We start from the raw sequence: 27,636 nt of genomic DNA on the forward strand, positions 1-27,636 counted from the left end.
ACGCGACTTCCTTAAAGTAACATGTCTGTCCTGTCTGTCGTGATGATGTCATGAACAAGGAATTTCGTGCTATCTTTACATACATGTAGCAGAGGTCTTTCAGAGCAAAGTCTAACAAAATTATTTTATTGTGCATGTTTTATACCGTTCTTTTCCAACAACTTAAAATTACTTTGATGTAAGATTAAATAAGTTTACACGCCTTATCGGTTTATTCACTAATTGTAATGCGTTATGCATAAAAATTGAATGGGCGGATCTCCGTAACTAGAGAGAGTAACATCACCATTTCTTCACAGTGGTGGGAGAGGACCACTAATACCCTACCACAAAAATTTCAGTCCCCGGGGTAGGGGTCTTCGACAATTCCGAACCCGGTATTTATTCACTAGGTGTAATGCGTTATGCATAAAACATGGAGGGGCGGATCTCCGTAACTAGAGAGAGTAACATCACCATTTCTTCACAGTGGTGGGAGAGGACCACTAACACCCTACCATAAAAATTTCAGTCCCCTGGGTAGGGGTCTTCGATAAATCCGAACCCGATGTTTATTCACTAAGTGTAAAGCGTTATGCATAAAAATTGGAGGGGCGGATCTCCGTAACTAGAGGGAATAACATCACCATTTCTTCACAGTGGTGGGAGAGGACCACTAATACCCTACTACAAAAAATTCAGTCCCCGGGGTAGGGGTCTTCGATAATTCCGAACCCGATGTTTATTCACTAATTGTAATGCGTTATGCATAACAATTGGATGGGCGGATCTCCGTAACTAGAGAAAATAACATCACCATTTCTTCACAGTGGTGGGAGAGGACCACTGATACCCTACCACAAAAAAATTCAGTCCCCGGGGTAGGGGTCTTCGATAATTCCGAACCCGATGTTTATTCACTAATTGTAATGCGTTATGCATAAAAATTGGAGGGGCGGATCTCCGTAACTAGAGAGAGTAACATCACCATTTCTTCACAGTGGTGGGAGAGGACCACTAATACCCTACCACAAAAATTTCAGTCCCTGGGGTAGGGGTCTTCGATAATTCCGAACCCGATGTTTATTCACTAAGTGTAATGCGTTATTTAAAAATGTCTGAGGAGCGGATCTCCATAACTAAAGAGAGTAACATCACCATTTCTTCACAGTGGTGGGAGAAGACCATTAATACCCTACTACAAAAAATTCAGTCCCCGGGGTAGGGGTCTTCGATGATTCCGAACCCGATGTTTATTCACTAAGTGTTATGCATTATGCATAAACATTGGAGGGGCGGATCTCCGTAACTAGAGAGTTTAACATCACCATTTCTTCACAGTGGTGGCAGAGGACTACTAATACCCTACCACAAAAATATCAGTCCCCTGGGTAGGGATCTTCGATGATTCCGAACCCGATGTTTATTCACTAGGTGTAATGCGTTATGCATAAAACATGGAGGGGCGGATCTCCGTAACTAGAGAGTTTAACATCACCATTTCTTCACAGTGGTGGGAGAGGACCACTAATACCCTACCACCAAAATTTCAGTCCCCGGGGTAGGGGTCTTCGATAATTCCGAACCCGATGTTTATTCACTAAGTGTAATGCGTTATTTAAAAATGTCTGAGGAGCGGATCTCCATAACTAAAGAGAGTAACATCACCATTTCTTCACAGTGGTGGGAGAGGACCACTAACACCCTACCATAAAAATTTCATTCCCCTGGGTAGGGGTCTTCGATGATTCCGAACCCGATGTTTATTCACTAAGTGTAATGCGTTATGCATAAAAATTGGAGGGGCGGATCTCCGTAACTAGAGAAATTACCATCACCATTTCTTCACAGTGTTTGGGGTTGGTAACTGGCACCCCATCCTTATAATTCCAGTGTGGTGTTGTTTTGTGCATATAGAAATTTGAATTGCGAACTGCGTTCTGGAATGCAGTTCACTATTGAATTGCGAATAGTGAACTGCGAACTACGTTCCAAAATCTGAAAGCCTCCCGCACTATTTATGTGATTTATCTACGGGTTTGTCGTAGATAAATCAAATAAATAGCTTGGAAAGTACCACAAATGATTTTAAATTCCAGACAACCTTTCCCATACCTTCGTACGTTTTGTCGTGAATAATTGCAAGGATTGAAAGAAAAACAATCGCAGGTAATCATGACGTTACAATGCACTATTTACATCAACTGCGTTATATTTCCCGCGTTAAATGAATCGCCTAAAGTCGTGTTGTAAAATGTTATGGGTCTTCGCTGATATCAACGGTCACACCGTAAACATAATTTTTTTATGACATGTTGATACTTCGATCTGCAGGTAAATCCTGATCTCACTACCAGTACTCAATCAAAAACTTTCCTTTCTATTCATCGCCACTTAAATTGAAGATTTCATTCGATACATCTGCGACTTTTGTACAATTTTGTTTGAGAACTTCATTTAATTTTAGTTTCGTTTAGTACTGGAAGATTGGACTCATTACTTCAAAGATCACAATCCATGCTCAAACTTACGAACAGCGAGCAGGATTGTTTTCTAAATCGGTTTTTTTGTTTATGCAGAAGGTTCCTAAAAATACTACACAAGACTTAGTAGCAATGTTATTTGTATGTTGGAAATATGTGAAACATAGAAACACTGTTTCTATAGAATAAATTAGATTTTTCTCACAGAAAAGATCTGAGACAAACAATGACAGTTTCAAAGATCTAAGAATTATTTTATTAATAAGCGGGCTCTCGGCAAACAAAGTAACGCTTTCCAATCTTCATTTTCCTGGTGGCTGTCCCTCCCATAATAGAATTTGTTGCGTTGCATGGATCAAATGCGCAATAATCTGTTGCGCAACTTATCGTATCGATCTTCCGACTGCATAGAGCGTCATAAGAAACAGCGTGGGCGTTATCGTATTCATCTGTGCCTGTCTGCTTTGCGTAGTTCCAAGCTTGCGTATCAATGTCATTATTTAAAGTTTCATATTGGTAACTTCCGTTATTTGTTTTCTCATCGACTACTTCGTCGAGGGTGTCCGGATAACTTGGGTGACCTAATCGGTTGACAATACTGTAAGCCACATTCAGCTGTCCCATCATGGATTCCCTTCTGGCTTCTCCGAATACAATTCTGCCGACAATATTTATGTTCCTGTGATTACTAAAAACAAAAATTCTAATTTATGAAGAACCTTGGTTAAATTTTTATCTGAGGACACTTTTGAATCATATGATTTGGAAAACAAGACTTCATAAGAACTTTGTAAAAGAACTGTTGAAGCCATAACTAAGTGACTGAAGACAAAATAGGTACTGTACTAAATACTGTATACGGGTTATTTTCGCCCTGTGTCATTTTCGCTTTTCTACACTTGCGGACAGTTTCGCTTCGTTTTCAATTTGCCCAGACACAATTGTGGTAAAAGAGAGATACGAGAGAAAATTTTTCGCCCAGTCTTAAATTCGCCCACTGATAATAAAGACGAATGGGCGAAAGTAAAGCAGGGGGGGGGGTGTTATTTCCCTGTATACAGTAGTAGTATAGTCTAGGTATTTACGTCGTTAACGGTTTCTTCGATTTTAAGACTTTTGAGAAAATCCATTATGAAAATAAACAATTCCCAAGCAAACTTATGTTAAAATCATTTTCTTTTGTTTCAAGAATGAATAGAATGACCTGGACACCTACTAAGAATGTACAGAATTATCAGAAAACTATACTATAGTTAGTTTTCTAAATTTTACAGAGTATATGCTCTAAACCCTTTATAGATAAGGTGAAGATAACGAACAGTGATCAATCTCATAATTCCTTTCAGGAATACAAAGTAGAGAGTTGGGCAAACACAGACCACTGGATATACCAAAAGTGGGATCAGGTTCCCAGGAGGAGTAAGCATCCCATGCCGACCAGTTAAACCCACCATGAGTCCTATATCTCGATCAGGTAAACGGAGTAATCCTTAGTCAGAATGAATGTGCCAAGAACGGCCTAACAATTGGTATGAAACACGTCAGACAACATTTAACCCAATAAGGGGTTGCATTGGCAAACTAGATCATTAGAACGACTATAGAATTTGCAAAATACTTAATTTAAACGCAACTGTATTAACCCCTGTAACATCAACTTGTTTATCAGTAGCCTACTACGATTAAGAAACTGATCATATGCAGAACAAGCTCCTCATGATAATGGAATAATTCTACATGAAAATAGAAAGTTGACGATTTAGAAGCTCAAATCACCCGGTTGTCATAAAGTTGAGTGGTTAGTTTGCCGTTGATGTCTATTTTCAATAAAATATCTACGTACGAAGCAGATGCGGAGGACTCTTTGGTGTATTCTATTTCGAGTTAACTGGGATATATCGAATCAATATATGAATGAAAATTATTATTGCTAATAGATAATACGTCGTCGATATATCTAAATGTTGAATTGAAGGCCACAGCAAAAATATCTTTTCTTGTTCGAATCGACATATGAATGACTACGGTTATTGTTGATAGAGAGAACGTCTTTTATATATCAAAATGTCGAGTTCTTCTCATATAGAGGCTTTTGAATAAATTATGTCTCATAAGAATATGATAACAGGTCAGCTAACATAGGAGCACAGTTCGTGTCCATTGGAATTTCATATTAAATATCTTAATAATCCCAATTATTATTTTGTCTAACACAATTTCACACACAGCATTACTGTACACAACAATAGATTGAAACATTAGACATTTATCATTTACACCTGGTATTACTCATTTATAAGAAATTAAAACAATATCATATCAATTTTAAGTGTATCAACATTAAATTTTAAAAATAACATACCATAATTTTCCTGAAACTCTGATCACTAACACAGCTTGGGTTAGAAGTATGAAGATGTGCCTGTTCATTCTCTGTTATGTAATCCTGAGGGCTTCTGGTAGACTTATCACTGGCACGCTCTCTTATAAAGCATCTATATATACACACACCATCAGCTTATTCCAGGATGTTAATTTATCTTTCTGTTGATAGGCTGGAGATGAAATAAAGAAATATTTACATTCAGTCGAATTCAATGAGTTTTCCAAACACGGTGACATGCTTATGAACATTTCAAAAATTGATTTTCAATCTTAAAGGAAATGTAATGCATAATATCAGCACAACTACATCTGTCTGCTTTCTTGTTCTAATCAATATAATTATGTTTTAGTAATTCATGAATACTTATTTATTTATAGATTAGGACCAAGCACAAGATATGTTCGATGAAATGCAATAATAGCAATTGCCATGAGAGTGAAATAATCTCATTGCAAGTTCATTATAAAAATGAAAGCATCATAATTCAATTCAAAGTTTCTAAATACAATATTTTATTACTTATAATTGTAAGTTCGGTTATTTTTTTAGAAAGTGGGAGTACAAGTTATATGTTGTTATAAGGTGAAGGTCAGTTGGTGCAAGTATGTATTTAATTTGAAGACCAAAACAGAATGCATATGCTGTAGTCCTAGCAGTGCTTAGCTTCGATAAAACCATTTTATCACAGTTTATCTGGGTCTCTGTCTAACGGCCTTTTAAAAAAAGTACCTGGACAAAAGGCTAATGGGGTTTTTTTTTTATGCCAAAGTCCTTGTGCCTACAAAAATCTTCCCTCACACCTTACTTAAAAAAAAAAAAAAATCATTCAAATCCCTTCTACTGACAGGTATTACACCCATAAAGGGCACAAAACACCCTGATACAATGCTATATACAAGCTATTAATGTACCGTGATAATTGGCTCTGCTTTCGATTTTAAAAATGTATTGATGAACTGGCTAAGAACTTTTTCCAAGCCTTCTCACTCGAGGTTGCATATGACATCACACATAATGGCGCATAAAATATCTAAGTATATGTGCATATAGCAAGATTTGAATTTCATCGCATTCAAACTCGAAAAACTACCGAAAATATTTCATTTAAAACACATTTAAAGTAGTTTCAGGTATGAAAAGAATTAATTTTAAAGGAAAGCATAATCTAAAAAGTGATTAACCAATTGATTGGGGGCGGCGTTGAGAAGCTTTGGGGGAAAACCAACTCCTATGGTAAGTATGGTAAGTAAAAAAAATCTCGGGCAAGGAGTAGGTTTACCAATGGCATGAGGCAAGAAAGTAGTCATTCCTTAACTGATAAAATGTCAGGATCCAGGAACACTACGATACAATGATTAATGAAACAGGTCACACATCATCAGATCCAAACTGCTAGTACATGTACACACTAGCAACTGAGTGTATGTAGTCGAATCTAAAGGCATATTATAGTCATACATATGTATACCATATGGGTTTTAGAATTGGAAGTAAACTTGTGCTATATCAATATAACATCACTGATGTCTCGATCAGAGATAAAATACAATAATTTTAAAATGAACAAATAACACATGTCATGAACATTAATTATGCTTGTTTGATGTTTTTCTGCAATTCCTATTTCACACTGTAACATATGTGGTAAAAAACGGAAGTAGGGATTTCCCAATTCCCCTCTTCTTGTTGACCTGTAGTATAAGCCATGAAGAAAATAACGGGTTATTTTGCAAAGAGAAGTAGATTTGGTGACGTCGAACATTCCATTCATGTGAAGTATTTATTCAATTAGAGTTACAATCACTTTTTTAAAAGAATTAATACAGGTTGAGTCAAACTACTAAAGAAAGATGCGTTAATTATCATGTAGCAAAATGAGGATAGGAACTTGTTAGGACTAACGAGTTCTGTCCGAGCTCTTTTCTGTTTTCTTATTCCCTCACTTTCTATGGTCATGTCCAATTTTATACGCCTGCTGAAGACCGTCGTCCGTCTGTCTGTCTGCCGTCTGTCTGGACCTTGTAGGCAAAATGAAAATGAACCGTAGTCTGCAGGATTTTTAAACCTGGTACATTTGATCACCTTGATGAGAGGAAGATGCCCATGGTTTTCCAAGGTCAAAGTTGTAGTATCAGTTAATAGGAAAACCTTGTAGGCAGAACACAGTTGAAGCTAGGATCTTACAGCTTGGTACATTTGGTCACTGATAATTCTTACTGATAATTCAATGCTATATTTTAGTGTATAAACTTTATAAAATGCCTCTTAGTGCCTTCTTAATTCCAAATATTTTTCTGAGGGAAGGGGCTTTATTTCATTTCACGTCCTAATTCTAAACTGATTGATGACCCTGTACTTGCTGAAAATGATGAGTTACAATATAACGTGAGCTTATATGTATCATATATAATCAAAATCTACAGCTTTCAGTTCATCAATGTCCTTTCTATCCCTTTTTGTAAGACTATTTATCAAGGATTTGTCTACTGCAGGGTTATGTAAGTGATGTGCAAAGAAACCGAGAATTCTTTGGTGAGGTTGAATGTGCATACCAATATTGGGGATGATATTGGCAAGATATAATCAAATGTACATGTATGTCCTTTAGCAACACTACATGTATAACACATAATTTTAATCCTACGTCCAACTGAACCAATTAAGCAAATTTAGTTTAGATTAATTATTCTAATTGGTCTCTATAGCTTACATTTCTTTGAATTAGTTTTCCAGGCTTCAAAATGGAAACACCTGTTCTGACTCCATCTTAAGGTAGCAGCATGTCAGGTCATAGAACTTTCCCAGCTATCACGTTTATCTTGATTTGTCAAACTACTGAGCCCACAGTTTGACAAATTCTATTTCTGAGTTAAGGTTTGATGTTTGTCAAGGAAATTTAACTTTTAAGGAATGAGTAAATGTAGCTAATGTATCCTGATTTTTGATTGGATCTAAATTAGAAATATAGGTGGAGTTTACTGATTTTTAACCATGTGATCTTTAGAATAGAGAAAGTTTTTTTTATCTTTAGAATTTCTTTCAAATTGTTACAAAACTTTTGATTATTATAAATTTGTGTAATAACATTTTCTGTATTGATTAGTTGGTGTTTTTTCCCTTCAATATTGGAATTGTAAACTGAAATTATATTTAAATTTTTGGTGACAATAAATTCTAAATTCAACAACCGTGTGATTATTTTAAGGACAAAAGAATTTTCTAAATTTCATTGGACTTGCATATGTTGGAGAATCTAAAATATTTTATGGTTATTTTGGACAATAATTTGAATTTTCATAATATTTGGAATGCATATACCAAGAGAAGTGTATTTGCCAAATTTATGTGCATCATTTCATTCGTTATGATGATGTTCATGATAACGATGACAACAATGAAAACGATTTACTACACCAAGAATAACATTGTAAACACAAATTACTTCAGTAAGACATGATATTACATCATAGCAATGTTAATTATGATCTAGTACACATCTTAGAAAAATGTATATATTTTATCAATAGAATTCGCTTCGTTAACGAGAGTAGTACAATACAATACCTATATATGTAAAGAGTCATAACTCTTTCAACCAGAGACAGAAAACATACCTGGTGCAGATGGAGTTACCTTCCGTAATTACACAATTACGAAAGTCTACCGAATTGCATTCATGAAGAAAACCTACACTTAACACCCAAACTTCATCAATAGTATTATATATAATGGATATAAATGCATACACTTCAATGATAAATTTGTACTGAAATTACTAAGTATGCATACGGTCAAATAAATATCAACCTAATGCACTGTCACTACTGCACTTAACATCACAATGATAATATACAAAGTTAACACTCTGACACCAATTTAGAAGTTTTCTCCATAGAAAAATTGTTCTGGGGAATCCGGGTTAGAGTAGATCCTCAGGACCCCTTGCTTGTTGTAAGAGGCGACAAAATGGGGCAGACCGGAAAAATCGAGGCCACGTGTCACAGCAGGTGTGGCACGATAAAGACCCCCCCCCCCCCTGCTCAATGACCATAAACGCCGAGCATAGGCCTAACTTTTGCAGCACTTTAACGGCAATGGTGACGTCTCCTCATGAGTAAAAGATTCTCGAGAGGGACGTTAAACAACATGCCTCTCGACTTCTCTAAAGAGAATAAGTACTAGTGTTGTAGATAATTTTGAAATGTGTATGAATTGGGTGTGGTACGTGATAATGACAGATGCTCTATTTCTCAAGCATTTCAAAACTTCACATGAAAGGCGAAGATAACGACCAGTGATCAAAGTCATAACTCCTATAAGCAATACAAAATAGATAGTTGGGCAAATATAGACCCCTGGATATACCAGAGGTGGGATCAGGTGCCTAGGAGGAGTAAGCATTCATCGTCGATCGCTCACACCCATCTATATCTTGATCAGGTAAACGGAGTTATCCGTATTCAAAATCAGTGTTCAAGCAACGGCCTAACAATCGGTATGAAACACATCAGACAGCATTTGACAGGTTATATTGGCAAACTACTTCGTTTTAACGACCATAGAATTGACAAAAATGCTGACTTTAATCGAGACTGTTGAAACCCTGGCTGCGCCATGAACTTTTTTGTCAGTAGCCTGCTTCGATTTAAAAACCGATCATAAGCAGAACAATCCCTTGTATATCGAATCAGTTGAGATATATACACAGCATATGCAGGTGATAATGGAATATTGCTACATGAATATGGGAAGCTGAAATCATGCCGTGTGTATTTGTTTCGGTTTATTCTGTAATGAACTGGTCGAAGTTAGAGTCATTTTGAGTTGAATCACACTTTTGGTGTGTTTTTTAATGTAGACGTATTTGTCGATGATTTTAACAGGTAAAACAAATGCCTTTGTGTAGATATCTATTTTTATGATACAAGAGGAAAGATGTTGCAGGAAATATTGTTTTGCGAAACTAACCAAAATGTGTTATTATAAGAAAAGGTCATATATTCAGCAATCAGTGTTTAAATCTAGAGTAAAGGTAATGAGCATGATAATTACCTAATACATGTATTTACATTTGTCAATGCACTTCCTTATGAAAGGTGAAGATAACAAACAATGATCAATTTCATATCTCCTATAAGCAATACAAAACAGAGAGTTGGGCAAACACGGAACCCTGGGTATACCAGAGGTGGGATCAAGTGCCTAGGAGGAGTAAGCGTCCCCTGTCGACCGGTCACACCCGCCGTGAGCCCTATATCTTGATCAGGTAAACGGAGTTATCCGTAGTCAAAATCAGTGTGCCAAGAACGGTCTAACAATTGGCATAACAGTACTAATGAAATTGACATTCAATTTCTTGTAACATGAAGTTGGTCACGTGATCAGTCTTTTCTTGTGTATGAATACAATCACCGCTTCAAAAGTCTGTTGCTGTAGTCAGAATCAGTGTGCCAATAAACCATATTATGTAGCAATATACCATTATCACCTGCATATGGTGTTTATATTTCTCAACTGATTCGATACGCAAGATCTTTTTCTGCGTATGGTCAATTTTTAAATCGAGGCAGACTACTGACAAACAAGTTAATGTCGCAGGGGTTTCAACAGTCTCGTTTAAAGTCAGCATTTCGTAAATTCTATGGTTGTTATAACGATCTAGTTTGCCAGTACAACATATCATGGGTCAAATGCTGTCTGACGTGTTTCATACCGTTATACCGTTCTTGGCACACGGATTTTGACTGCGGATAACTCCGTTTACCTGATCAAGACATAGGGCTCACGGTGGGTGTGACCGGTCAACAAGGGATGTTTATTCCTCTTAGACACCTGATCCCACCTCTTGTATGTCCAGAGGTCCGTGTTTGCCAAACTCCTTATTTTGTATTCCTTAAAGGAGTTATGAGATCGATCACTGTTCGTTATCTTCGCCTCTCATACATGGCGCAATGGGTGCCATCACCACGACCAAGGTCACTTCACAAGAGTCAAAATCACTGATAAAAAATTTTGAAATTCATTTTGTTGATAACATATTTTAATGTACATGCAAATTTCGTATTTCCCTTTCCTATCATTTGGTGTCTAGTACAACTCAGCTTCTGTGTACATGTAAATTAGAAATCTGTCTAGGAATATCTCGCAAATGACATCGTGGCCTAAAAGGCTTGGACACTAACGATGATGATGCATGGTCATACACTTATACGATGTTTGACTGTAGGAACAGCAACATTGATATGAAAAAGAAGTCAATATCCTTATGTCTTATCACTCGATATATGCTGGTAGACAAAAATAACAATAGTTCATTTCTACACATCTTCGCTAGCCAAGGGTGACGATACACGGTGTTCCATGTATCGTCACCCTTGGCTAGCGAAGATGATTTCTACATTGAATAGAAACAATGCCCCCAAACCAGGTGCAAAATCCATGATGTGGAAATTAAGATTGCTGCTACCACTTTATAAGGTTTGTTTAATGCTAGGTGTTATTTTATCATTAAAGGGATTGAACGTATCTGTAAAAGGAAATCTGGTCTAATTATCAGGTATTGCTAACAATCACAGGAGCTAGCTACACTTAGTTTGCAACTGGGACCAATAATAATATGTTTCTAATTCAAGGATTTTAAATCGTAATCTTCTGAATCTAAGGCAAAATTAATAATTTAACGTATCGGTAAATCGTAATCTGTACCGAGAACTTAACATCATTTGACGCATCGGTAAATCATAATCTGTATCGAGAACTTCACATCATTTGACGTATCGGTAAATCGTAATCGAAGATTGGACTCGATACTTCATAGATAACAACTCATGCTCAAAATTACGAACAGCAAGCAGGAATGTTCTCTAAACTGGGTCATTTTTTTCTGCAGAAGGTCTAATGCATAGGTTCTATTTAAAAATGCAACACAAGACAATAGCAACAGTGTTCATTTGCATGTTGGAAATACATGTATGTCAAACATAACATTCTTTGTACACAACAAATAAACTTTTTTTTTTTAGAAAAAAAGATCTGAGACGAACCATGAGAGTCTCAAAGATCTAAGAATGATTTTATCCATTAGCGGGCACTCGACAAACAAAGATTTAAGAATGATTTTATCCAGTAGCGGGCACTCGGCAAACAAAGATCTAAGAATGATTTTATCCAGTAGCGGGCACTCGGCAAACAAAAAAATGGTTTCCAATCTGCATTTTACTAGTAGCTGTCCACCATTGATTTGAATCTGTTGCATGACATGGATCAAATGCGCAATAATCTGTTGCGCATCCTGTCGGATCGACCTTCCGCCTGCATAGAACATCACCAGAAGCCTGGATAGCGTTCCTGTATTCAAGTGTGTTTGTCCTCTCTGCGTTGTTCCAAGCTTGCGTATGACTGGCAAGATCTAAAGTTTCATATTGAAACCCTCCGCTTTCTGTTTTCTGATTGACCACTGCGCTGAGGTTGTTCGGATATCCCTCATGATTTATTCGGTTGACAATAGTGTAAGCCACAGCCAGCTGTCCCTTCATTGATTCTCCTCTGGCTTCTCCGAATACAACTCTGCCGACAGTCTGAATGTTCCTGTCAATACTAAAAACAAAGTCTAATTTATGAAGAACCTTGGTTACATTTGAATCTCAAGATGCTTTCTGAATCATTTCATTGCATTGATCACTGGTCGTTACCTTTACCTTTCATTTGGAATAAAAGACCATGGGAACTTTATAACGAAATTATTGAAGTTGTAACTAATAGACCCAGGATTGATTGATTGGTGTTTTCCGCTACACTCAACAAATTTTCAGTTATCTGGTGGCGCCCAGATTTTATTGACGGAAGAGAGAACCCAGATACAATGTACCTGGGAAGAGACCACCGACCTTCTGCAAGTAAACTGGGAAACTTTATCACTTACCGGTGCGAGTGGGATTCGAACCCGCGCCGACCAGAGGTGAGAAGCCGTGTGATTTTGAGCGCGATGCTCTTACCACTCGGCCGCGGAGGCCCAAAGTGACTCAGGACAAGAGGCAATATTCTAAATATTATGTATAGTCATAGTCTTGATATATTTATGGCGTCAACGGTTTCTCCGTTTTTAAGACTTTTGAGAAAATAGATTGTAAAAAAAAAATTCCAAAACCACAATTTAATCGAAAATGTTTTAACCATTCTAATATAAGTCATGCTATTTTGTTTTAAAAATGTAGAGAATTATTAGGGATCCTTATGATTAAATCTTCCTAAGGATGTACAGAATCGTTGGTAAACCGTATACCTTGGTTAAGTTTCTAAACTTGACAGAATATGTGCTCTAGTTCCTTTATAGACATAATTCCGATTATTGTTTTGTCTACCGGGTTACAAAATTTACGGCTTTGCTTGCTAACAGGCTTTATATCTAGGAATCTGCGAGTCATGCTAGTGGACTTGATAGTTTACTTCAGACGTTCAACACTTGGAGGTTGGGGGTGGGTGCATGTCACACTAGATGTCTATCATCAAGTTTACAAGCTGCAGAACAGTAGACAGATCAGAGAACTACAGATCCATCCCTTATATCGCTGCAGAACGGTAATTCTTTGAGAAAATATTGGGATAGATCTCAGGATATGAGGCTCACGGCGGGTGTGACCGGTCAACAGGGGATGCTTACTCCTCCTAGGCACCTGATCCCACCTCTGGTGTGTCCAGGGGTCCGTGTTTGCCCAACTATCTATTTTGTATTGCTTGTAGGAGTTATGAGATTGATCACTGTTCGTTATCTTCACTTTGCATCAGAGAGCTACAGATCCACCCCTTATAAAAACCTTTGATTTATGGTGCACAATTGAGGACACATATAGTTGTATTCTTGTATTGCCGTCTCGTAAATCTGATATAAAAAAATTATAAGATATCTTTCTACTACACTTGTGTCCAAATATACCTTCAAATATTAATCAAAGCCACATACGACCCGAAAACTCGCAGCTTCAAATGATTTCGTTTGTTGACGTAACCATGTTAGGTAGCCAGTCAATTCGAACTTGTTGCTATTGGTATCTATTCATAAACATCAATCAATCAATCGTTACAAGTTATGTATTCGGTCTTCACTTATTATAAACACGAATAATTATTAGACATTAAAAATATAGTTTATTTAAAGGTAAAAAAAAAGCTCTTAATTATTGAAAATGCTACAAAAGCCGAATCTGGTCTTTTACGCCCGTGTGACATGGATGGGAACCGCACCAGACTAATGAAAGCCGTGTAATCGTAAGTTTACCTATTTGAATAATCATTATTTAAACGAACTGGGGTGATTTATTGAAAATATTTAATTAAAGATATTTGTGTGGATATTATTCTCATCTATAAGAAATTAAAACGATTTTATATACACGACTAGTGTATATATATTTAAAATAACATTACCATAATTGTCCTGAAACTGTGACCGTTAACACTGCTTGGATTAGAAGTATGAACACTTGTCTCCCCATTTTCAAATCTGTAATCTTGAGCACTTCTGGTAAACCTTCCATTAGCACACTCTTTTATAAAACAGACACGCCATCACCTTATTCTAGGATGTTAATTTGTCTTTCAGTTGACAATGTGGAGGCGACAGTAATGGGGTTTCTAAACAGGATGAAATGCTAATGAGCATTTTAAAATTTATGATTCATAATCTTAAGAAAAAATATAATGTATGCCATTAACATAATTACATCGGTCTACTTTCTTTTTTTAACATGTTTATTTCATTATGTTCTAATGAAATATAATTATGTTCTAGTAATTACTTAGTTATTTATACATTACGACTAAACACAAGATAGTTCGCTGTAATATAATATTAGCAATTACCATGGCAATACAAAAAGATATCAAGTAAAATTGATACCAAATAAATTTCGAAACAAAATGTTATAATATATTTTATTGCATGTACAAGGAAAAGCTATAAATCTTAGAGGGACATGGACACGATTTGAACTGAAAATTTTCAAATGTTTGTTTTCCCATTTTAAATTTTTACAAATGCTCAACTAAAGTATATTTAATGGTCAGCAAAAATTTTAATGTCAGTCATTGAGTTTCAAATGCGATACACCATTCACAATTCTTTGATATATAAAAAAGGCTCCTGCTATATTTTTGTTTACTAATAGATTGCTTGATAGAAAATAGCATGTTTAAAACAAAATGAGATGTGACAAACACTAGAAAATATTTAATTGTGTTCAGAATTCACTTATAAATATAAAAAAAGCTCCGCTTTAAACGAATTTGTACTATGCTGTAAGGATTTCAACCTGTGTAAACAAAGCATGACACGTGCCTGTTTCCATAACAAAGAATTTTGAGATATGTGCCTCTCTTTAAAATCAACAACTGACATTCAAATATTTTCTGACCATGAGTAATGCCTAAGTTAAGCATTGCAAAATTTTTAAAATTTTCAACTCAAATCGTGACCATGTCCCTTTAAAACACAGGAAAAAACTATACACACATGAGAATACAAAACACACAGTATAATATACCTCTCAATGGAACAAAACGATACACAAAAAGACCATACAAAAACAGAACAATGGACGACACACAGAACAATATACCTCTCAATGGAACAAAACAGTAAACAAAAAGACAATATAAAAACAGAAACTAGATAATCATAAACAAAAAATACACAAAATGCTGAACAGTATATTGCTCAATGGAACAAAACATTACCCAAACAATGGAATAAACAAAACAGTACCCAAACAATGAAATAAACAAAACAGTACCCAAACAATGAAGTAAACAAAACATTACCCAAACAATGAAATAAACAAAACAGTACCCAAACAATGAAATAAACAAAACAGTACCCAAACAATGAAATAAACAAAACAGTACCCAAACAATGAAGTAAACAAAACAGTACCCAAACAATGGAATAAACAAAACATTACCCAAACAATGAAATAAACAAAACAGTACCCAAACAATGAAGTAAACAAAACAGTACCCAAACAATGAAGTAAACAAAACAGTACCCAAACAATGAAATAAACAAAACAGTACCCACACAATGAAGTAAACAAAACAGTACCCAAACAATGAAGTAAACAAAACATTACCCAAACAATGAAATAAACAAAACAGTACCCAAACAATGAAATAAACAAAACAGTACCCACACAATGAAGTAAACAAAACAGTACCCAAACAATGAAGTAAACAAAACATTACCCAAACAATGAAATAAACAAAACAGTACCCAAACAATGGAATAAACAAAACATTACCCAAACAATGAAATAAACAAAACAGTACCCAAACAATGAAGTAAACAAAACAGTACCCAAACAATGGAATAAACAAAACAGTACCCAAACAATGAAATAAACAAAACATTACCCAAACAATGAAATAAACAAAACAGTACCCAAACAATGGAATAAACAAAACCTAGATCGACACACTTTTCAAAGCAACAGTATACTTAGTAATAGATAGAACAAAACACATTTCACAGAACAATATTTATCACAAGGAATCACGACAATATACAAACAGCACAAGATACATCACACACAGTACAATATATATCTGAAAGAATCAAGACAATATTTAAACAGGACGAAATATAACACAGGACAATATATATCGCAAAGAAAACAGAACAACATACAGTGTATATGTACATGTATATCTAAAAAGGAAGACAATATTTAAACAGGACAATACATGACACACATACCAATTGTTTAGCCGCTCTTTACATGCTATTTTGACTACGGATTACTACGTTTACCTGATCAATAGATGGCTCACGGCAGGTGGGTCCGGTCAACAGGAGATGCTTATAAACCCCTTCTGTAGCAGCTAGGCATCTGATTTCACCCCTGATGTTTCCACGGCTCCATTTTTGGGCTTTTTCGATTCAATAGTTTGTAGAGGATTTATGAAATTAATCCATGTTTCTTATCTTGATCATTTTTTACACAGAACAATACATATCTCACAGTAACAATCGGTTGGCGACCGTCGAGCTCTGTATAACCGAGAGGTCGTGAGTTCGAGTCCCACTCGTGTCATGGCCCTGTCAAACATAAGACGTAAACATAGGTTGTAATTGCTTCTTCGCCAAACAAGTAAGAGTCATCTGTCGTTCGGTTATCTGGGATAACCCTAACCTTAAAAATGGAGATATCGTGTCACGGCAGGCGTTGACATGTTAAAGAACACTCACTACTACGGCAATGAGCATTCAGCATAGGTCTAAATTTGTGATACTTCACCTACAGCTGGGGACGTCTCAATATGAGTGAAACATTCTCGATGGGATGTAAGACAAGCGAAGAATCATTCATCTTAAAGCAACAAGGCAATGTAAAAGCATAATACTGCAAACATGATAAAGAAACAATGCAATTTATAGAAAATGAACAATACACAGATAATTAATCTCAAGATACTATAGGAATAAACATTCTTTTTGAAGAATTTTTCGATGTGCAAACTCTGGACATTTTACTCACAAACTAAATAAAAATGCGAAGCACGTTTATCTTAAGTTTGTGAGTAAAATGTTCGGAATTTACGCATCGATAAATTCTTCAAAGAAAATGTTTGATTCTTATAATTCCGATTCGTTCCCTCTATTATCAATTTCAAAAATTTGAATCATTTCTCGAACTATGTTATTTGTTTTCGGGCTGGTATGTATGCATAGCGTTTTTGGATTTATTGATGTGTAAATTCTCAATTAGCTTTACTTTTGTCCAATCAAAACAATTGTAATAAATAACATTGGAATTATAGAAGCATATATAACACACGCCTTGTAGGAGTTATGAAATCGATCACTGTTCGTTATCTTCACCTTTCATACTTCAAATAAGTTTTCATTATACCCCTGATAACCAGTTTTTAAAAAAATATATTGATTCAGAAAAAATGATGTACTTGCAGCTGTTTGCCAAAGATTAATTTTCCATATGGAGTATTTAGTATTTCACTACTGACACAAACTTTAACTGTAGGTACGCAGGTATGGAATATCATCCGTCTGATGCACACAATTTTGACTCTCGCAGTGTGAATCAGAGACAGGGTTACTCAGAAATGGAAATAAGTGAAATAACAAGGAGTCTTCGAGAGGGGCTCATTTTCCGTTAATTATGTGTTTATTTGTGTGGTGTTATTTTCAGATTTGTAGCTGTGAGAAAACATTCAAAGTTTGACAATTTACTGCTCTTCATTGATTGCAAGTTAGGCATTGATTAATGAAATGCCATTGAAATGCTTAATTTTTGTTACATTTACAATAATTTTTGTATTGCTTCCATACAGGTTACAGTATATATTAGGACTTTAAATTGCACATTGTTTTTTTAGATTATTTTCAGATATCCCCAAATATACAGGCCCTTGATTTTCTGGGGGTACAAAAACCAGTGCAGAATGACAAGGGAGGTAAATGGGATCAACCATGTCCAAAATGTATTGTTTTTACCTTACCATACATGTTGAAGAACATTAGACCTAGCACTGCAAATAATTCTGTAAATTTATGTACTATTTTCAATGACAATATTGCACACATTGAATGAAAGGTGAGGATAACGAACAGTGATCAATCTCATGACTCCAATAAGCAATACAAAATAGAGAGTTGGGCAAACCCGGACCCCTGGATATACGAGAGATGGGATCAGGTGCCTAGGATGAGTACGAGTGTGCAATATGACAGCAAGATTTGGCATGAGCTCAGGAAAGGCAGATTGACTGCATCCAACTTTAGTAAAGTCTGCAAAGCAGTTGATGGAAACAAATGTCCACCTTCACTTCTTCAAACTATTTTAGGCGAATATAGAGAAAATGCAGCTTCATCATTGGTTTGGGGTAAAAAGAAAGAGAGAGCAGGTCTTCAGAATTACATGAGAGTTTGTCATAAATCGCATGTACATCCCATTTTGTCACATAGAAGTTTACGAATACACCCTACCATGAATTTCATTTGTTGTTCTATTGATGGTATTTTCACATGTAAATGCCATGATAACACTATTATTGAGATGAAGATCCAAAAGATATATGTGTGAAAAAAGGTTGTGTCATCAATGAGAAAGGTGAAATTGTTGTCACTGAAAACTCGGAATAATATCACCAAATGCAGGGTCAGATGGGTACACATGTATGTGATGTAAAACTTATACGGTACCAATTTTGATGCACCAGATGCGCATTTCGACAAATAATGTCTCTTCAGTGATGCTCAACCGAAATGTTTGAAATCCGAAATAACTATGAAGTTTTAGATCTAAATATAGCCAAAAACAGCGTGCCAAACAAGTGGAGCCAAATTCGTCCAAGGATAAGAGCTATGCATGAGGGAGATAATCATTAATTTTGAAACGAATTTCTAAATTTTATAACAGCAATTGAATATACATCCGTATTTTCAAGCTAGTAACGAAGTACTTAGCTACTGGGCTGTAGAGACCCTCGGGGACTAACAGTCCACCAGCAGAGGCCTCGACCCAGGGGTCATAATGTAAAACTTATACGGTACCAATTTTGATGCACCAGATGCGCATTTCGACAAATAATGTCTCTTCAGTGATGCTCAACCGAAATGTTTGAAATCCGAAATAACTATGAAGTTTTAGATCTAATTATAGCCAAAAAACAGCGTGCCAAACAAGTGGAGCCAAATTCGTCCAAGGATAAGAGCTATGCATGAGGGAGATAATCCTTAATTTTGAAATGAATTTCTAAATTTTATAACGGCAATTAAATATACATCCGTATTTTCAAGCTAGTAACGAAGTACTTAGCTACTGGGCTGTAGCGACCCTCGGGGACTAATAATATACATCAATCTATCAATTTATACAAAGACAGGAATATCTGAGGTAGTGCTGATTTTAATCCGGATATTTTTCAGAGGATGCTCAGCAAACTTGAATCATTTTCAAGAAGCATATGGAGAAGTCTTTAATTCAACAGTAAGTGCTGATGTGCCTGCATAATTAGATCACATTGAAATCCCAAATCAATAACATCAAAACCTATTACTTTTCAACACTTTACACGACCAATCCTCACGATAAATTAAAGAGTAGACTTTTTGAAATAATCAACAAAAATGGAAAACGGAAACATTCATATCTAGTGATCAGTCATCTAAAAAATTACTTTGTTAAACACCACTCTGATTCCACGCACAAGTACTCTGACGTTGAAATAAAAAATATCCTAGAGTTCCTCATTGACAATACCTTCGTGGTCGTTGGTATTCAGGTCTTCCAACAATCTGTTGAAATTCCCATGGGCACGAATTGTGCTCCTTTGTTAACTATTGTTTCTATATTCATATGAAGCAGAATTTATTCTAAACCTTCTACGTGAGAAGAAAAAATATCTTGCTGTGGCCTTCAATTCGACATTTAGATATATCGACAACGTTTTATCTATTAACAATAATGACTTTCATTCATATGTCGATTCGATATATCCCTGTGAGCTCGAAATAAAAGACACCAAAGAGTCGTCCCCTTTTGCTTCATACTTAGATATTTTATCAAAAGTAGACATTAACGGCAAACTGGCAACTCAGCTGTATGACAAACGGGATGATTTCAACTTCTCCATTGTCAACTTCCCATATTTATGTAGCAATATTCTATTATCAACTGCATATGGTGTTTATATCTCTCAACTGATTCGATACGCAAGAGCTTGTTCTGCGTATAGTCCGTTTTTAAATCGAGGCAAGTTACTGACAAACAAGATGATGATACAGGGGTTTCAACAATCTCGCTTAAAGTCAGCATTTCGCAAATTCTGTGGTCGTTATTACGATCTAGTTCGTCAATAAACCTATCATTGGGTCAAATGCTGTCTGACGTGTTTCATACCGATTGTTAGATCGTTCTTGGCACACTTATTTTGACTACGGATAACTCCGTTTACCTGATCAAGATGTAGGGCTCACAGCGGGTGTGACCGGTCGACAGGGGATGATTACTCCTCCTAGGCACCTGATCCCACCTCTGGTGTGTCCAGGGGTCCGTGTTTGCCCAACTATCTATTCTGTATTGCTTATAGGAGTTATGAGATTGATCACTGTTCGTTATCGTCACCTTTCATTGAATGTCGATCATATATAAGGTTGTTATAGCATTCAATGTTTACTATAAATACTTATAATTCGAACAGTATATTCTACATAAATAGTCAAAATATGAAATTATCAACAATCCTCCAATTGTTTTGCCATTTATTAAAAGGAAAGGTATTCACATGGATATACATGTACAGTACTGATTTGAATACAATTTTATTTAACAAGTTGACAGTCAAGGCTGCATAACATTACACAATTTTATTGTACAAAGGCTTCATCTGGAGAGCAATAACACCCTGCAACATTGCATAGTTTTTCAAGCGTCCCATTGCTCTTTCGAGCCCGAGCGATCCTTCTTGGTCTAGTGGTTGCATTGTTATCCATCTGTTTTCCAAAAGAGAATGGGGGATGTTTAATGCTAGATCGCCTCTTATTAAAAAGCCAGGGCCTGTCATAACGTCATCGCCAAACTCAATATTATCCAAAAAGCCAGATTCTTGTACTATTTTCTTGTCAGAGATACTACCAGTGTACAAATCGGATACAGAACCAGATGGAGTTAGGGCTACTAGACACTTAAAGGTATTGTGGTGTTTGTAATATGAATAGGTTATTCTCTGAACAGATGGAAGGCTAGGTTTTTGTACAAAGAATTTTATGCAGTCTAAAATGCATCTTGTTGTTTTGAAATGTTTAAAGCATTTGGGTAGATTTTCCCTAATTTGTTCTTTGGATGGACATTTGATGAGAAAGTTAAGGTCATTGTTCATCAGAAACAACCAAGTGGTACATATTTGACTCGCAGAACTTTCAGAAATCGCAAAATCCTCTTCGGAGTCGTAACAAGGTTAGAGTTAACTCTTCCTTCAATGACAACAAACGCTTAAGGCCTCTTCTAGGAGTCTGTAAATAAATTGGATCATTATTGCGGCCTTGTTTACCCTACTCTTAATGTTGTATTCTTTATAGGAATTGTGGGTAGTGTGTCATCTTTACCTTTTCATTAAGAAATCAAATTACAATTATTTTATACTTCACCTCATTCAGCCTTTAAAAAACACAATTTTCTTATTCATTATGAAATTATAAAAAAGATAATTATTCAATAACATGCATGTCATGTACTAAGGTATTGTTTATTTCACAATTTGTGATGATAAAATATTCCATATAAACCCTTCATAACTGTAATATACGAGGTTAAATATGTAAGACTCCAAAGTGCGATGGGACTCCAAAGTGCAATGGTCACGCCAAACCCCGATGGTGTGACACGCCAAAGTGCGATGGTGTGACACGCCGAAATCTATTGGTTTGTAAGCGAAACAGTGATTTGGTACAGACTTTACCAACAGTGTGTTGTTTCACTAAAATATCACTGCAAAATCCATGCATAAAATATAAGAAGTTCAACTGATTTCATTACCATCTAGGTGTCGTCTTATTAAACACAAAACTTTTCCAACGTGAAATCGTATAGAATGTTTTGCATTATAGCATATCCCCAGGATTTTATTACGTGTATGTCACAAGTAATAAATGATCATGAATTAAAGCTGTATGGTCCGAATTACAATATTTTTTCCCATCTCGTTAAAACGCAATTAAATCATCGCACGTATGTAGTTATGAGGCTGTATGACATATCATACATTATTTCACCTGTTTTAACCCAAATTATTTGATTTTAAATCGATGTTTACAAATAGCCGCGTCACTCTGCCATTTCAAGTGACAGTCACGTGACCAGTTCAAACTTTCAGATCATTGGTGATCTTATCTGTGTAAAGCTGTGTATTTTGTTACAACAGTACTGTGCCATAAGTTTAATAGAAATAAAAATATCAAATACCTTTTAGTAATTCGTTGTTTTACGCTCTTTCAGCCTTAAAACTAGACAGTTGCGTATGAGTTAATACATCATGTTGGGATTCCACTGACGCGCGTGGGTCTGGTTATAGAAGTCTATTATGGGATGATTTATATATGAACCACACTATATTTACTTTCTAAATAATATTCTCACTGTTTTCTTTTACATGCTGATATTTTCAAGCATGTAATTAAGGGAAAGTTAATAACTTTATAAAGTAATCAATCTGCTTTAAAGAAATAGTGTACAAAAATAATACATGAAGATCGGGTCATACAGCTTTAAAGAATGTTTGGGCGAATTAGATAGTTCGACAACAAATGTACTTTGCCGTTCTCACTATCTTCAACCATGTATACCTTGCCATTGCTGTCGTCCGTGTTGCATTTCTTCGGTTTCATTTTGAAAGACGTTAAGAATGACGTCACAATGACGTGACGTCACAAACGTTACTGAACTCCACACCATCGGACTTTGGCGTGGCTATCGCACTTTGGCGTCCGTAACGTTAGCAAACCATCGCACTTTGGCGCAGACCATCGCACTTTGGCGTGACCTTCGTACTTTAGAGTCTTACAAATGTAATATCTAAATGATGTCTTCTTGGTCCAACAGTAAATTAATAAGCTTAAAAACATATTTTTTTCCGAACAAAATTCAGCCTGGATGGCAAATAAGAAGATATGCTTTATTTCATTACCTTGGAATCCTGACACTCATTTGTCTCAGTGCTGTTCCAGTACACCATTGAGGATGCCTTTAACTTCAGCACATAGAAGAGGATTCCAAACACTGCCAACGCTATCCCTGTGAAGATCAAGAATAGATGTACTTTAATTCCAGATGCAACAACTAATACAACAAATCATAAATTGTGAACCTTTATTGCATAAACGAGAGCAATTACAATTTGTGGCGAGTATTTTTCACAATCTATTTATACAATGTGTCAATTACTCCAGCGGAACCCAGAGATTAACCAACTGCCTGAAGGGCCACCGGCCTTCAATTGGCAGAAGGCGCACTCACGGATAACCGTGATGTGGGAGACCTCTTGGTACCGTAACAAGAGAGAATACCACATATGAAGAGGTAATCAAGTACTGGCTCAGATCCTCACTCTATCCTGCCTCCCCTGGTGCCATACACAGGTGTAAGCCACAAAACCTGTCCTTGGTACCTCAAGGGTCAATCCGGCCCCTAAGGTAAACAAAGGTGACCCCCACAACCCCCAGTACTGAGGGTGGAATACCCAGAGTTTAGAGTCAGACATAAACGAAATCCTCAATCGTGGTAATCTCCGAGTTCCGCCAAATGGACTTGTCTAAATACAAGTTCACCAGCCAACAACGCGTTATCGGTATTAATTACGTCATGTACCCTGAATTTCACTACCAGTCCTTCCGAGTAAAACAAACCATATTAACCTATGTAAAGAGCGAATCATACAAACACTGCTTCAAATGGGCCTTAACTTACTGCAATTCGTCTGGAAATACAGTCCCCCCCCTTCGGCATTTAGTAAAAAAGTTTCAAGACCCCTTTGCAAGTTGTTGAGAAGCACGGCATTGCCCAAGTCATTCAGATGGGTACCGTCATACCTAAATAGCCCTTTCTCCGAAAATGTGATAGTTGGATGTCTAATGACTACCCCCACACCTCCGTTCCAAGAAAGTTCCTGACCTTACGGTTGATGTCTTAGTGCGTGGCATCAACTTTAGAAGCACTTTTGGCATTACGCCAATAAACGCGGCAGCATACCTGACCAAATGATAGCCATATCTGAGGCCAGCACCTTGCAACGCAGGAGAGAACATTTAATTCGATTAAATAACTCCAACCCAGGTAAATTCCCAGATCATTGGATCCCAAGTGTACTATCAACTAATGAGGTGCAGGGTTAGCTCCTAATTTACTATAAAACAAGTTGTCAAACTGTTCCCATTTCATGCCTCTGACCCCAAACCAAAATATCCGGATCTTCTTATCTTGGAGTGTAAGATACCTCCCTCCGGGACGACTGTTAACGCTACAGGCAGTCCAATGGACAATGGAGGATCCCACTATCCAGACTAATGTTGGCTTTCCTGCAAAATTTGGTATTTGTTAGTATGGTGCATGAATAGTATGACACGCCCACATGATACATGCATGTAACATCAAAATGGATCTTAAGACAATGTAATATAAGAAGTGTACGCCCCTGACTTCCATCCGCCCCATTGTTTCATTACTACTTCTGGGTTACCCCTCATCGCTGCCTCTGTTGCTGTCCCAATTCGAAATGAGTGTGTCCTAAATTGCCCATTGTTTATGTTGCAGAAGTTTAAGGTTTTGGTCAAAATAGATGCAAACTGATAACGCATCTGGGGATTGCCATCGTAGTGGACTAATAATTGGCTGTCTGTTGTAATATTGTTCTGCCTTATATGTTAGCCATTTATTCTCTGCCATTGAAGCTTTCAAGAGCCTATTGGTCTCAACTTTCAAATCTGTCATATATTGGGGTGGGGGTGGGGTGGAGATGGTGCTGGATTTGCATGTGGAGCCAAAGCCCGAAAGCTGTTCCACTGCCAACGAGAAATAGAATCTGCTATTGCATTAGATTTAGTGTTAATGTACTGAGCTCTAAAGTTTATATTAAAGCGTAGCACATGAAGTACCAGTTTCCTTACCATGACCTCAAGATGTTTTATTGATTATCTGTTCTGCTACCTGATTATCAACATGAAACAATATTCTTCTATTAGCTAGCTGGAAACCCCAGACTGACAAAGCCACCACTACTGGAAAGAACTCTAAAAATGTCTTGTCACTTAATCTACCTGCTTATGACCAATGTTTTGGCCATCTACCATAGGCCCATTTGTCCTGAAAGAAAATCTCAAGGCCACTAGAAGTCCCACCAGAACTTTTTGTAAAAAACTGAAGTGTGTCGTTTGCAACCCAAAACCTTTCTGGAAATAAAGTCACCCATTGTAATGATTTAAAAATTCGAGCCACATTTCTAAGTCTAATCTCATACTAGAGGTTACTCTTATTTTGTGTCTAGCCTTTTTGATACCAACTGTAGCATCAATACGCCTTCTGATAAAAGCTCTACCTGGTGCAACAACCTGACACACAAAGTTAAATGAGCCTATCAAGGACTGCAGCTCCTGTAATGTCAGTTTTTTTTAAACATGCAAAGTTGTTTGTAGTTAACCACGCAGTTCCGTTAATTTGTCCTGAGGCAGGCGCATCTGCATCGCTGCTGTATTAAATTAAATCCCTAAAAATGTTAAACATGTCGTCGGCTCGACAGTCTTGTCGTCAGCTATGGGAACCCCCGATTGCGCACAAACCTTATGAAAAATTAGCAAAGTGTGACTACATGTTCCGTCTCCTGACTTGCCCCCAAATAAAAAGTCATCTAAATAATGAATAATATTGGAATTGAATTGATGGACTTTTTACAGATCAACCAGTGTAGGAATGTACTGAATCGGTTAAACAAAGCACAAGACAATTTTGAGCCAAATGGCAAACATATGTCGAAGTAGTAGTTGTTATTGCATTTAATACCTAAAAGATCGAAATCACTCGGGTATATAAGTAGCAGACGAAAGGCACTCTTAAGGCCAGTTTTGGCCAGCAATGCGTTGGGCCCGAGTGTTTGAATCACGAGGATCGCTTCGTCAATATTTGGGTATTTAACAGTACAAATGTCTGGATCAATGTGATAATTAACCGAATCATATTGTGGGTAAGACAGGTGGTGAATTAATCTGAAATCGCCATCCTTTTTAGGTACGAGACCCACTGGCGAAATGCGAAGAGTGGGGAGTGGGACATAGGTAAAAGGACCTGCTACCCTACCCAAGTCTACTTCTTTAGATAATTTATCTTCAACCAACTGAGGTGCCTTTTGCGCAGATTTTAAATTATTGGATACCCTAAATTGCCTAGGCCCCGAATAATGCAATGAAAAACCAATCCTAAAACCAGTCAAAAGTTGTTGTCTGTCGAGTTCAAAGGGTTAAGATTCCAGTGCAATTGCCAATTGATAATAATTGATAGGTGTGGCAGCTAAGCTATACAAGTTGGACTGTCCCTTATTTTTTACCCATGGAACAGTTGATTTGGGGATGGGGCCCCCACAAAAAATACATCTGTGTCGAAACTTGCAGGGGTTATAAGAGCAGGATCCCTTATTGAATGCATAACAGCAGCCACCTGCTTTGAATGTTTTGTTTGACCCATAATCAGACTTTGAGCTTGACCCTTCCCCCTGGGTGCCAGCTCCAAATCGTGGAGCTTGTGTTCTAGCCCACCACTGACGAGATGCATTATTACTACCCACAGTGTTAGTACCCGCCGGTTGTAACGGTTGACTTGGTGCTACGTTATCATGCAAGGTGAAGATAACGAACAGTGATCAATCTCATAACTCCTACAAGCAATACAAAATAGATAGTTGGGCAAACACGGACCCCTGGACACACCAGAGGTGGGATCAGGTGCCTAGGAGGAGTAAGCATCCCCTGTTATCATACATCACCCAGAACTCATAATCAATAATCCTCCAGGATGATGCAGGGTGATGCTCCTTCTTGAGGCGGTATTGTTCATCGTAACTAGCCCACCCCGAATGACCTGCTCTACTGGCAGCTAGACGAATGTTGTGCATGTATCTTAACATCTCTTGGGTTTTGTCTAGAAAATTTTCCAGGTATATGGACATATAAATGATAAGTGCAGTCGCCCAAGCTTGAATGTTGTATATGGGCTTTAGATGATGTTTCTCAATAACTAG

General features: G+C 36.8%; 2 protein-coding genes and 1 long non-coding RNA gene across 3 annotated transcripts; all 3 read right to left on the minus strand.

The window, feature by feature from the left end:
* Positions 1–2,695: 2,695 nt before the first annotated feature.
* LOC130054433 (uncharacterized) lies at positions 2,696–5,070 on the minus strand. Its single transcript, XM_056164277.1, has 2 exons — positions 4,825–5,070; positions 2,696–3,150 (listed from the first exon to the last, which is right to left on the minus strand). Exons 1-2 carry the CDS (start codon positions 4,890–4,892, stop codon positions 2,721–2,723), a joined length of 498 nt encoding a protein of 165 aa, XP_056020252.1. The 5' UTR covers positions 4,893–5,070; the 3' UTR covers positions 2,696–2,720.
* A 6,710-nt stretch (positions 5,071–11,780) lies between these two features.
* On the minus strand, positions 11,781–14,473 carry LOC125672095 (spore cortex-lytic enzyme-like). Its single transcript, XM_048908205.2, has 2 exons — positions 14,272–14,473; positions 11,781–12,444 (listed from the first exon to the last, which is right to left on the minus strand). Exons 1-2 carry the CDS (start codon positions 14,379–14,381, stop codon positions 12,012–12,014), a joined length of 543 nt encoding a protein of 180 aa, XP_048764162.2. The 5' UTR covers positions 14,382–14,473; the 3' UTR covers positions 11,781–12,011.
* Positions 14,474–21,107: 6,634 nt separating this feature from the next.
* LOC125671157 (uncharacterized) lies at positions 21,108–24,040 on the minus strand. The gene is made up of 3 exons (XR_007368526.2): positions 23,749–24,040; positions 23,542–23,648; positions 21,108–21,871 (listed from the first exon to the last, which is right to left on the minus strand). It is a non-coding gene; the product is annotated as an uncharacterized LOC125671157 (long non-coding RNA).
* Positions 24,041–27,636: the final 3,596 nt, after the last annotated feature.

This window comes from Ostrea edulis, chromosome 4 (genome assembly GCF_947568905.1).
Source record: "Ostrea edulis chromosome 4, xbOstEdul1.1, whole genome shotgun sequence".
NCBI lineage: Eukaryota > Metazoa > Mollusca > Bivalvia > Ostreida > Ostreidae > Ostrea > Ostrea edulis.

Excerpts from the sequence above, each read along its gene's own strand:
- LOC130054433 (XM_056164277.1), bottom strand. The coding sequence starts at position 4,892 with ATGAACAGGCACATCTTCATACTTCTAACCCAAGCTGTGTTAGTGATC. Across the intron at positions 3,151-4,824 it reads AGAGTTTCAGGAAAATTATG|TAATCACAGGAACATAAATA; the intron begins GTATGTTATTTT and ends TTTTGTTTTTAG.
- LOC125672095 (XM_048908205.2), bottom strand. The coding sequence starts at position 14,381 with ATGGAAGGTTTACCAGAAGTGCTCAAGATTACAGATTTGAAAATGGGG. Across the intron at positions 12,445-14,271 it reads ACAGTTTCAGGACAATTATG|TATTGACAGGAACATTCAGA; the intron begins GTAATGTTATTT and ends CTTTGTTTTTAG.